Raw genomic sequence first — 12,988 nt, forward strand, 5'->3', positions numbered from 1 at the left:
AAATTAAAGAAGTTCTTAATAAGTGACAGAAAATAACTGTGTTAAGACCAACCTGAGCGAAATGCACACAGAAAATGAAAAAGTTTCAGCACAGATTGAACCAGAATGGAGCATTTCTTAATTGCTGTAACGCTCTCTATTTTGGCCAAGGTCTCATACACCATTCTTACGGAGGAGCCAGCCGGTAACATAAATCAGTACGTGGCTTGTCCTGACCTTGCGGGGAATGCACTCACAGCTTGAGAATACAGGTAAGACAGTACAGGTGAGTCATGGCCTCAAATTGCACCATTCACAGCAGTGATGGACCTGGGCTCACAGCAATGATAAGAACTAGAATTAGAAGACAGTGCCTTGGGCACTTGGAAGGCTTATGCAGCAGTTCAAGACAAAGCTCCCAGTGCACAAATGGTTGGAGCTACACAGATGCAGCATAAGACTTACCAAGTATCTCAGCCCCAACCTGCAAGGAGGTCAACCTACCTTATTAAAATGACATATATAGAGTTTTGTTAATACGTGGCTGCTTCATTAAAAAAACAATACTAAAAAATAGTATAGGCACTGAAAACTTATACTTCATTTACATTCACATGAATTAAATACATTTTTTAAGTTTCAATGTTAGCTTATTATTTGCCTTTTAGAAAAATATGTTTATTTTTGAAATGTTTCATGAAGAGTGCTGGATTTAAGAGTCTAGTGAGCTTTGCTTCTTTACAAAACATTCTTAAGTGCTATCTTTGACACAGATCCATGCAAAATAATTTTAGTGTTATACAATTCTAAAACAAAATGTGAACATTTATTTAGGATTTAAAATACAGACTCTCATGCTACCCTCTTTAAAACGACTGAAAAATCGTAATTGATTTGCTTACTTAAATAGGTTCTAAATATAATAACAAAAGCACCTTAATTTCTAATCATTTGTAATTAGTGCTTTTTAAAATGGGCTTCTTTTAATATGTTAACTATACATTTAGTTATACAAGCTTTTTAAGCTTTGGCAAGGTTTATAAGGAAAACATTAATTTGAATGAAAGGAAATATTGAGACTGTAAACTTTTTCACCACAAATTTCACCTGGTAAATGTCAATTTGTACAACAAAATGTTTTCAGAGGGAAAAAAAGTCACATGGCAGAAATAAATAAATATCAATGCACTCCCTATGAATCCCACTGCTGTGCAGAGTTACTGGAAAAATTTAATTAGCAATGGCATTCTGTGCTGAAAGCATCTAACACTTTGATTTCATGCTTGTAATTCAGACATTAGCATTCAAATCAGCCCACAACTTGCAATTTGGTATTTACTGAATGAATACCAATTAAATTGTTCCAAATAATCATTTTCATTTCCTGTAGAATGTCTGCCTAAAACCTAAGATTCCCATGGGATTTAAGATCATTTGAGATGTTGGGATTTTACATTTTCTAGCGAGAATTGTTGCTTTTGAAGTAATAATAAATATTGTTAAAAGAAAGTTCCCACTCTGCTGGGCATTGTCTTCGTGTCTATGCAAAAAAAGGTTAGTAACTGATATCATAGGCCACAGATCTGAAGTCAACATACACTGCAATTTAGTAGTTCGTGAAAAATGACCACACCCCACCCTATGCCCTGATGCACAAACACGCATTTTCTTTATTTCAAAATAATAGATAAACAGACTTTTCAGGAGAGGATTGGGATTTAGATCAGATGGGAGAAACGAAAGTGAGATCTCAGGAACCAAAAAAATCAAAGAAAGAAGTAGAAGAAAAAACAAACAAACAAAAATCCTAAGAGATGATGGGAAGAGAAAAGCATGATAGTACATGTATCCCAATGCTCTCTAGTATCACATAGGAGGTGATAATTTCAGTAATTTTATTACATTGTTCTGCTCTCTCAAATTCTAACATTAAAAGAAAAATTCTCAAGATGTAAATTCTGAAGTTATATGGAGACAAAATTAGCAGCCCAAATTTGATTTATCTGGAAGCTCATATTTATGAGGTATGTGTAAGCAATTTATAAAAATTATCTCAAAGAGCATCTCTTTTTAACTAAAAATGTTGTAGAAGTTATACTACTCAGTTATATCTCTTTGACAGAAGTAACAGAACTAGAATGTCTTCATAAAACCATAGTGGCATAGAAGGTTACAATTATAAAGATTCTTTCCATCACCTGACACCAAAATGTGGAAAGAAGGCATTTAAAAGAACATTCTCAGAATATATGGTTTGAACATGCTTAGTTTACAATATATTTAAGTATCTTCAGTTGATAAGGAAATTGTCCTGGGATTTTTAACCCCGGAATGTTATTTTCTATCAATCGCAAACATTTGTTAAGCATCTTATATTTTCCAACCATAAGAGATACTGGACATAAAATGGTAAGAAAGGAAAACTGAAACTTTGTTATATATGATAAAAATCTGGCAGGAAACACTGATAATTAAAGAAGCATTATATATTTTATAATTTTTTCCATCACTGAGAAACATAAAGCTTGGGCATCTCCCATTAATTCAGATAAACTTCAAGAAAACTTCATAAAAGAGCTTCAATCTAAAAGTTGAGACTCAAAGGATAAGCAGGAGAGAAAGGTGAGGAATTTAGATTAAAATATATATATATGAGAATCATTTTACAAATGTAAAGAAATTAATCATACAAATCATATTGAATGTGATCCTTACATTTTGCATTTTGTGTTAAATTTTGTTGCCTCTTTTTACATTCCTTAATTTTTGTGACTTTGTTTTGTTTTAAAAACATACACATATTCATTTTGAAAATCTAAACCATAGCAGAAAGTATAAGAAAGTTAAAAAAAAAAATCCTATGTCTGTATAGAATCACTTGATATATTCTTAGCTATATCTCTATAGAAACATAGAAGTATAGAAAGAGAGACAGATGAACAGGTAAATGGAAATAATTTGAACAAATTTTAATCATGTATATATGTGGTAATTTTATCTAAACATATATTTGTTGTTGATAAAACTAAAAAAATAAAGATTAGAAACTTGCTAAATTTAAAGTAACTATTCACACAAAAGAGAAAGTAATGGCTAAAATATTTTTCTATAGTTAATCCAAAATATCTTTACAAATGAAGAAAGTGTCATCTTAATGTCTTATTAAACTATTATCCTACTTCAAACAGTAATTTAAAATCCACAATAGAAATGAACAAATTATCATAATTCTATTTGATTTTTTAGTTTGATTATAATTTTTATATATCTAGGTTAATGACTTCTAGAACTTCATACAAATAATATTACAAAGGTTAAGGATGTGGGCTCTGGAACCAACCAATTTGCCTAGGTCCAGATCTGAGCTCTGCTTCTTACTAATCGTAGACTTTGGATAAACTAAGGCTTATCTTTCCATCTAACCTTTCTGTGCCTCAGTTTCTTGTCTGTAAAATGAGAATAATACCTACCATAGAAGGTTGTTGTGCAAAATTAAACAATTTATTACATGTAAAGCAATAAAAACATTGGCTGGCAAAGAAGGTAAACATTAAATAAGTTTTAACTATCATTACTATTATGATGACATTTTAGGATCTCTTTGGGAACAGAGCATTCATGTCTGCTGCTACAAGTAAACTGATTTATCTCTTACTTCAAATCTTTTATCAAGACTTCTTTATTTTCCTTAATTTTGTAGATTTTGTCCTAAGGTAATTTTTTCAAGGAGACCTCACATGTGTCACACTCCCTACGTGTATTCATTTTTGAGATTATCAGTTGATGGCTTTCATACATAACTGACCATCTTGAGTGGTACAAAACCAATGTCACAGAGCCTTTCCCACAGAACTATTATTCTCCTAAAGACCATCAGAAGTCGTTGATTCTCAATTACTGTGGTATGACAACTGGCTTTCTCTCACACCTTTACCCCATCTTCTAAGTGGAAACCTCCCTTGGCTAGGTGTCTTCACCATGGACAATAAAAATGGGGTCTCCGCCTCTGCTTGGATAAATCTTCAACTACACTTCTGATAAAATGAAGTGTGAAGATGGGGTTTCGCAGAGCCAGATCCAATGAGTACCTGTTGCACATACCACTGCTTCTCATAACATATATATTTTTTCCTATATCTTTTTTTTCTTATTTTTGTAATACATGTTTAATGCTACATAGGTAGCATACTTTCTAAGTTCTTGTATATCTGAAAATAACTACATTATTCTCATAATTCAATGAGGGCTTAAATTCTATCAAAGTTTAGGTTCTAAATCAATTTTTCTTGGAAACTTGTGAACTGTGTTTTAGAAACTTTTAACTCAGATGAGAACATGGATATCAGATTGATTCTTATTCATTTGTAGGTAATGCCTTTATTTTTTCCTGAAGTCTTAGCACAGCTTACAGTAGATAAGTGGATATTTAAGATAGATATACTTAGTTGTTTTACTTCTTTTGCAAATTCCTTTACTACTTTGTGCCTCAAAGTTTCTTCATCTATAAAATAAGGACAATAGAACTTACCTTATAAGCTGTTAAAGGTTAAATTAGTTAATACATGTGCTCAGAAAAGTGCCTAACACATAGGAACCCCTTGAAATGTTAGCCATTATTCTCAGTATTTGATGTTTGAAAATAACTATACATTATTGTCATATTTCAAAAATTGCTTATTTGTTGCAGAATTTTAATTCAAAACCATGTGTCTTAGATTTTTATTTCAATAATAATTACATTATTATTATTTATATACATTCAATAACCATATTCCGCTTTTCCTCAATTTGAATTCACCTTACTTGGTTAATTAACTGCCTAAAACTTGGCTGCTCACTTATGCAAAATTGAGTTGGGACAAATAGTTTTCTATTTGTTCTAGTGTGAAACAAGCCTGGGGACTGTTAGTCAGTTGCCAGATCTTTAGACAAATGCACTTTCTGTCGTTCATTTGTAATATAAGCAAAACAAATGTGACCAAACAAAACTAGTAATCAAGTATCACGATGGTGCTGTACTGCTAGACCATGTTATAACACTTTCTCCAAACTACAGTACTTAGCTTCTCTCTGTCCACTTCCCAAGTAGCTCTTTGCCTTAAGAGTCAATTCAGTAAATAGAGTTCAAGAACTTAAGCATCCAGTATTCAATAAGTATTAATCAAAGATGCACAGGAAAATCCCAAATACTTTTGAATTAAGCATGTTAATAATGTAATAGGTTCATTTTCTCCTTAAATAAGACTGAGGAGGTAAAATAAATTTTTTTCCATTGGACTAAAACACAAAATATCCACTAACCTAATATAGCTCTTTGTTTTATAACTCTACAAAATAATATGAAAATATGTACTACATATTCAAATAAAAATTTTGAATCAAAGTAGGTGCAAAAATAAGTCTACTAGTGTAAAATTAGAAACACCAAATGCATTATAAATTAGAGTACTTATTATTGGTTAGAATATGCTGATAATTAAGCTAAAGTCATGCACTTAATTACCAGATGGACCAGTTGTCTCTGCTTTGTTACAGAGACACAGGCTGAATCACAATTTCCAGCTGTCTTGGAAGCATGTATTACTGATCAGGAGGGGCACACAGCCGACACGTGGGAAGATTAGTGAAATTCCATTACAATGACAGGAAAAGCAATTCTGAGCACATTCCCTACAGGGAGGGGTCAGTAGCCTAATTTTTATTTCAGTTTGGCACTGAGCATGGTGTCTCTTATAGACGAATGCTTAATGATAGTCCTTTTTAATGTTCATAATGTTGAAGACAAGATACATTTTTTTTTTTTTACAAGATACATTTTAAAACCATACAGCAGCTTTCCAAAAGGGTAATATTAAGATGGTGAGATCCATCAACAACAGAGCCACTTCATCAAATATTAGTTCCTGAATCATTTGGGGCTTAAAATTTAATGTATGTATTAAAAGTTCTGATTTGGAAAAGCAATGATAGACTTGCTCTATGATATAACTTAACAGCAATTAATTATGACTAATTTCACCACAATGGAATATATATGTGTGTATATATATATACATACATAGATACAAATATATATACATACAAATATTTACAAATATACATATAAAAATATGTACATATACACACAAACATATATATACATACATATATATACATATATATATAATGGAATATTACTCAGCCATAAAAAAAGAATGAAATCTTGCCATTTGTGGCAACATGGATGAACCCAGAGGGTATTAAGTGAGACAGGGAAAGACAAATAATGTATGATTTCACTTATATGTGGAATCTAAAAAAACAAAACAAATGAACAAACATATCAAAACAAACAGGTGGTTGCCAGAGGGGAGGGGGTCTGGGGACTGCATGAAATAGATGAGGAGAATTAAGAGGTACAAACTTACAGTTACAAAATAAATGAGTCACGGGAATGAAATGTACAGCATGGGGAATATAGTCAATAATAATGTAGTATCTTTGTATGATGATGATGGTGGTCAAAAGGTACAAACTTCCAGTTATAAGATAAATAAGTACCACGGATGTAATGTAAATCAGGATTAATATCAATATAATTAACACTGCTCTGTTATATATGAAAATTGTTAAGAGAATAAATCCTGAGTTCCCATCACAAGGAAATTTTTTTCTTTTATTTTATATTTATATGAGATGATAGATAGTCACTAAACTTATCATGGCAATTATTTCATGATGTATATAAGCAAATCATTATCCTATACACCTTACATTTGTATAATGTTGTATGTCAATCATTTCCCAATAAAACTGGAAGGGAAAAAAAAAAAGTAGTCAGTCCCCTGTCTGCTGCCTAGAATCATTTTTAGGCATCCTGATTCAGTTTCGTAGTATTATTAACAAATTACTATGCTTAAACATTTTAAAGTAAATCTCTTTTTGCAGGTTCACGTGATAATTCAATCATCTTGTATAAAGAGGACTTTTGAAATTAAAATTTTTGGAGTGTTTACACCATATGCCATGCCCTCTGCTAGACAGACATTTTATAAACATATCCAATTTAATCCTCATTTGAAAAAAACACAAAAATCTTATAGGGTGATTAATGTTGTACTCATTTAATGATGTGGAAAACAAGGCTAGATAAATAAGTAATTTGCCCAAGGCCTCCAAATTAGTATAGCCTTGAGTTTTAAACAAACAGTGTACATGTAAACGTTTATGACTTATCATTGCCAGAGACTGCTTATTGTTCCACAGTGTCGCATTTTTCTTTTTCTTGATAATATAATATTCAACTGGGTATTTGTTGCCCCGCCAGACTACATTTTTGCAGATCCCCTGCAGCTATTGTGTGGGTATATGACCAAATTCTAGCCTAAGTTATGCACACAATTTCTGGGTTGTGCCTTATATTCTTCTTTCCTAAGGATGGAGTTAGGATGTAATGGCAAGAGCAAAGCAGCCATACTAAACCATGGAAACCCTGTTTTGAGAATGGCTGAAAACAAGATATAAGCAAACTTTGTCTCCAACAGTATTAAGCTGATGTAACAATCTTGGACAGACTACCTAGATGTTTCTATTTGTGTAAGTTCTTGTATCTTTGTGTATATTTGTATTTTATAATATGTGTGTTGTAACTCTTTGGTAAAATAGCCTGATGATATAGCATTAGTAATGTATCATTGTTCATATTTTTCTTGTAGATAACCCCACCATCAATGGTGAATTCGAATAAGACTTATTCTACCTTACTATGATGATCATGATTTATGAAGACATTTTGCTTGTAATGCTAGAGAAGAATACACAAAGAGATCAAACTTCAGTTTTTCCATCCTCGATATTATAATTTTAAAACATATTAATGTAAATGTATTGAGTACGTGTGATTAAAAACAAAAACATTTTATGTACCTAAACTAACTCTATATAATAATTGCACATTAAAAGGTAGACTCATATCCACGTATTGGTGACAGCTTTAACATTAGATAATACCTGTCAAAACTACCACTCAAATGTCTAAAGTTTAAACATACATACACACAACAACAACAAAGTAACTATAATTGCAAATAAAACAAAAAGTGAAACACAAATGATTAAAGTGACAAATAAACTGCATAATGGAAATTACATATAGATCATGAAAACCCTTTATCTAGCACAGAACTGTGGCATAAGAAAGTGGCAAAATTTGTGTAGTTGTTTCCTTTGAAAATAAAAAGTACTCAAGAAATAGATGTATAGGCAGAAAGTAAGAGCAAATAGAGAGCCCACTGTGGGTAGTTCACTGTGATGAGGATGCCTCCAGAACCAAAGTACTGGACTAAGTGTTATCATACAAAAATAATCTGTCCTTACTTTTTGCATTAAAATTTCAATTACCTCTTTACCAAATTTACTTTAACAGACTCCCATAATATTTAGACTTATTCATTTTACTTTCTGTAATTTTCCAGCAATTGAGAAAGTAGCATGTGCATAGGTATATAAAAATTTTAATTTTAAATAATACTTTTCCTTAAGTAAAATGAGAAAATTCCTAAATTATCTAAATTATGTACCTTAAAATTAAGAACTTTTTGTGACATTAGAAGAGAAGGCATTACTGTTCGTATTTCAAATTTATGCAGTTAGATATTTACTAGGTAAATAATAAAAACAATTTGTGAAGAGTTAAAAAAAAATTAAATGATAAGATGGCATTGTGTCCATTTTAAAGGGGTATTTTATATTTAAAGGCATGGAATATCCTAAAATGTTTACTTTTTAAATATAAAAGTATGCAATAAAACATATTTTAAATCCATTTAATAGAGGAATTAATTGCATACTACTTAGGTGTAATAGTTATATTGCTATACCTACAACTATATTTACATACATATATCTATAGCTATACTTTAATCTAAAAATAGTATTGTACTAGTGATGAAGGCATTCTTCCTATTGTAGTACTTCCTAGTTAGCTTTTTCTCTTTCTCAATAGGTCAAATCCAGGTCAGAGCACAATTACACAAAATTAAGTTGAAAAACAGACATATCATTCTACCTCATTTTTTGATTTTCACATTTTTTTTTCTCTAGTAAGGCTCTGCATGAATCCATATGGGCAGTGCATCATTTCTCATTCCAAAAGAAGAAATACTGCTGGACATCACTAATCATTAGACAAATGCAAATCAAAACTACAATGAGGTATCACCTCACACCAGTCAGAATGGCCATCATCAAAAAATCAACAAACAATAAATGCTGGAGAGGGTGTGGAGAAAAGGGAACCCTCTTGCACTGTTGGTGGGAATGTACATTGATACAGCCACTATGGAGAACAGTATGGAGGTTCCTTCAAAAACTAAAAATAGAACTACCATACGACCCAGCAATCCCACTACTGGGCATATACCCTGAGAAAACCATAATTCAAAAAGAGTCATGTACCACAATGTTCATTGCAGCTCTATTTACAATAGCCAGGACATGGAAGCAACCTAAGTGTCCATCGACAGATGAATGGATAAAGAAGATGTGGCACATATATACAATGGAATATTACTCAGCCATAAAAAGAAACGAAATTGAGTTATTTGTAGTGAGGTGGATGGACCTAGAGTCTGTCATACAGAGTGAAGTAAGTCAGAAAGAGAAAAACAAATACCGTATGCTAACACATATATATGGAATCTAAAAAAGAAAAAAAAAATGGTTCTGAAGAACCTAGGGGCAGGACAGGAATAAAGACGCAGACGTAGAGAATGGACTTGAGGACACGGGGAGGGAGAAGGGTAAGCTGGGAAGAAGGGAGAGAGTGTCATGGACATATATACACTACCAAACGTAAAATAGATAGCTAGTGGGAAGCAGCCACATAGCACAGGGCGATCAGTTCGGTGCTTTGTGACCACCTAGAGGGGTGGGTTAGGGAGGGTGGTAGGGAGACGCAAGAGGGAAGAGATATGGGGATATATGTATATGTATAGCTGATTCACTTTGTTATACAGCAGAAACCAACACACCATTGTAAAGCAATTATACTCCAATAAAGATGTTTAAAAGAAATAAAAATTAAAAAAAATTAAAAATTAGTTCGTAAAAAGGAAAAAAGACTGTTTTCTATACTAAAGCAACGTACCAGTTGCCTCGCACTGTCGTGTCTGCCCTCGCTTTCTGCCTGGATGCCTGAGAGAACACCGGGGGCGGAGGGGCAGGCAGACAGGGACGGGCAGGGGCAGTGTTCTCAACAGCGGTTCTGCCTTGAAGATTATGGAAAGATGAGGGCACCCCCATGCCAGCAGTTTGAAGGAAAAATTCTTGTTTGACAGCTGTGGCATGCAGTACAAATCCTTGTGATCTGGTTGTTTGCAGCATTTGGAAAAACCTCAGAGCTGCAGTAAATATCAATACCAAATGACTGATGTGCTTTCTTGTTTTTTTCCTTAAGACTGAAGTAAGGATTTTACTGCTATTTCTGTAGGTGACCGTTACTTTTTATAGTGAATATTTATCTATTCATTTATTGTAGTCTAATCCTAATTAAAGTGGTTTATTATATGTTTTTGTAGAACTATAATTAAAACAAAACATAATAAAAATGCTGATATGTATGATCTTACCAGGTGAAGATAAGGCATAGTAATGTAGATATTAAAATCAAAACTTGATTAAACATTGCAGACTGTGTACGCTGAATGGCTCTGTGTAGATCATTCTGAAATAATACAGAACAAGCATATTTTAAATTTTGATAGATACTATGTATTCATGAGTTTTGTTACATTTATTACTATGTATTACATTTCAACTATCTTGTGCATACTCAACACATATATTTTAAATGGATATAGCAGCATATTTTCGTTTTTGCCTTGGTCTGAATAACCTTACTGTAACATTCATATTACCAAGATAATACTGTGGGAGACCACCAAAGCACCAAATTTTAGTTTACTCGCCTTACAAACATCTGTAGAGTTGTTACACTGACTCCCCAAAAGCCCTCCACGCTGAGTATGCTCTCTTGTGGAAAATTCTAATTTTAAAAGATCAGAAAATAATATGTTCAATTAAGGGGAAAGTAATAGCTGGATCAAACTACAACCATATCTCATTCTCTGAATCAGGAAAAATAACATGAATTATGCCAGGCGATGTATCATAAAAATAAAAAATTATATAGCCAATGAACATTTTTAGATTAATTTCATTCATATTAAGAGAAATGTGAATTCAAGATATAATTTTATTTTCCAATTGAAAAACACTGAAAATAATAATACCCACTGTTATTTAATATGCAAAAAACAAGCACTCATATATAATACTGCTCATGTAATTTGTTATAAATTTCTTGAAAGTAATTTGGTAATACAGGTCAAAATTCACAAGTATGCCCTTTCTACTTCATGGATTCATTCATTTAATTAGTATTTACTCCATAACATAATTTCTAAAAGCTAACCACATGAAAATTATGAGATGGAAATCAAATACTTATGTATGTTCATCTTTATTACACAATTATAATATTTATTACGTGAAATAATGAATGTCCATTACTATTAAAGTAACTAAAAATGCAATAGAAAAATGGTTAAATAAATTGATCAAAACTAGATAGCAGATTTAGATGCATCCATTAAAAATGGTTTGAACAGGAATATTTAATGACATAGGAACCTGTCCACCACATACTATTATATGACAAAAAATTCAAATTATAAAATTAAATATACAATTGTGTGTGTGTGTGTGTTTTCATAGAAAATATTAGAAGAATATAAATTATTACTAGTGCTTAGTCTGTGTGGAAGGTTTGTAGTTTTGCATAATGTTTTATTTTATGGTTTCCTGTTGTATAAATGTTTTATAATAACATTTTAACAGTCTGCATATCAGGACTGCATAAGATAAATAACTTCATCAATACAAGAAAAGTCTCAATGAGCCATAGTTTATCTTCCTCTACCACACATTTAACCAGAACTATAATAAAAACAAACTAAGTTGACTAGAATTTCACCTCGCATCTCTTACTTTCATCTAACAGAGGTGTTAATGAACAGAAAAATAAATTAAAATTTAGCAACCACGGAGAGGAGAAGTAAAATATAGAGCTATGATGGAAAATGAATCCTAAATTAATAATGTAAAGCACTACTTCTACTCTCAACGACTGACTAATGATTCCTCTCTTGGTTAGGTTACTTTTTCCAACAGCTAATAAACGCAAATTAGCAAAGACGTTTATTTTTTCCTGGAGTATTTTTTTTCATTAGGAAATTAGGCAATCTATATTTAGTGAAATAGTATTTTTTTGGACAGTTAAGACAGCCTGATGTTTCCACAAACCATCCACAGGCTACACTATCCCCTTCTTAGCCATGAACTTTCATGAGGCTCCAGGGGTTACTTCTTAACACAGATGTTTAGAAATATTCATCTGGTTGTGAATATTCAAATGTTATCCAGATATTCCTTTTGGCCACAACTTGTGTCATAATTTCTATTAAAAAGCTATTTACCTTGTAAAGCAATCATACTCCAATAAAGATGTTAAAAAAAAAAAAGGTATTTGAAAGAAAAACAAGTTTGCCTCCAAACAAATTTAATTTCTGTGTGATAAAATTAATAATATTGAGCCCTTACTATGTTTATGCTAGATACAAGATTTTACACATACATATATATGCATGTATTAATAAGTTCATTTAATTCTCACAGCAAGCCTGTATGTAGGTACTTTTATTCTCTTTTGAAGATGAAGACATTAGCAAAGAAGTTGAATCATTTGCTTATCTTATCAGAGCACTTAACATAGAGTGGACTCCTATTAACACCTGTAGAATAAATGACCAAACAGCAAGCTCACTCATAAGTGTCCAAGCCTATTATAGCAAATAGATTTTGGTCATAGTTATAAATCAGTCCTTCTGAACAGGGTCCGCCTTGGGCAAAATGCAACTATGGCATAACTCTGAGTTCTGCATCTCTTCTTTCCTGCTTCCCTTTCTCCCTC

The 12,988-nt window shown here is 32.0% G+C and overlaps 1 protein-coding gene across 6 annotated transcripts in view; it reads right to left on the reverse strand.

The window, feature by feature from the left end:
* KCNT2 (potassium sodium-activated channel subfamily T member 2) overlaps window positions 1-12,988 on the reverse strand; it is a 369,675-nt gene that overhangs the window by 210,510 nt on the left and 146,177 nt on the right. For all 6 annotated transcript variants that reach the window (XM_057529788.1, XM_057529796.1, XM_057529784.1 and 3 more), the window contains one exon: window positions 10,587-10,681. In XM_057529788.1, coding sequence (XP_057385771.1) covers window positions 10,587-10,681 — 95 coding nt within the window. The remainder of the gene's footprint in view (window positions 1-10,586; window positions 10,682-12,988) is intronic.

The sequence above is a fragment of the Balaenoptera acutorostrata genome, chromosome 1 (assembly GCF_949987535.1).
Source record: "Balaenoptera acutorostrata chromosome 1, mBalAcu1.1, whole genome shotgun sequence".
NCBI lineage: Eukaryota > Metazoa > Chordata > Mammalia > Artiodactyla > Balaenopteridae > Balaenoptera > Balaenoptera acutorostrata.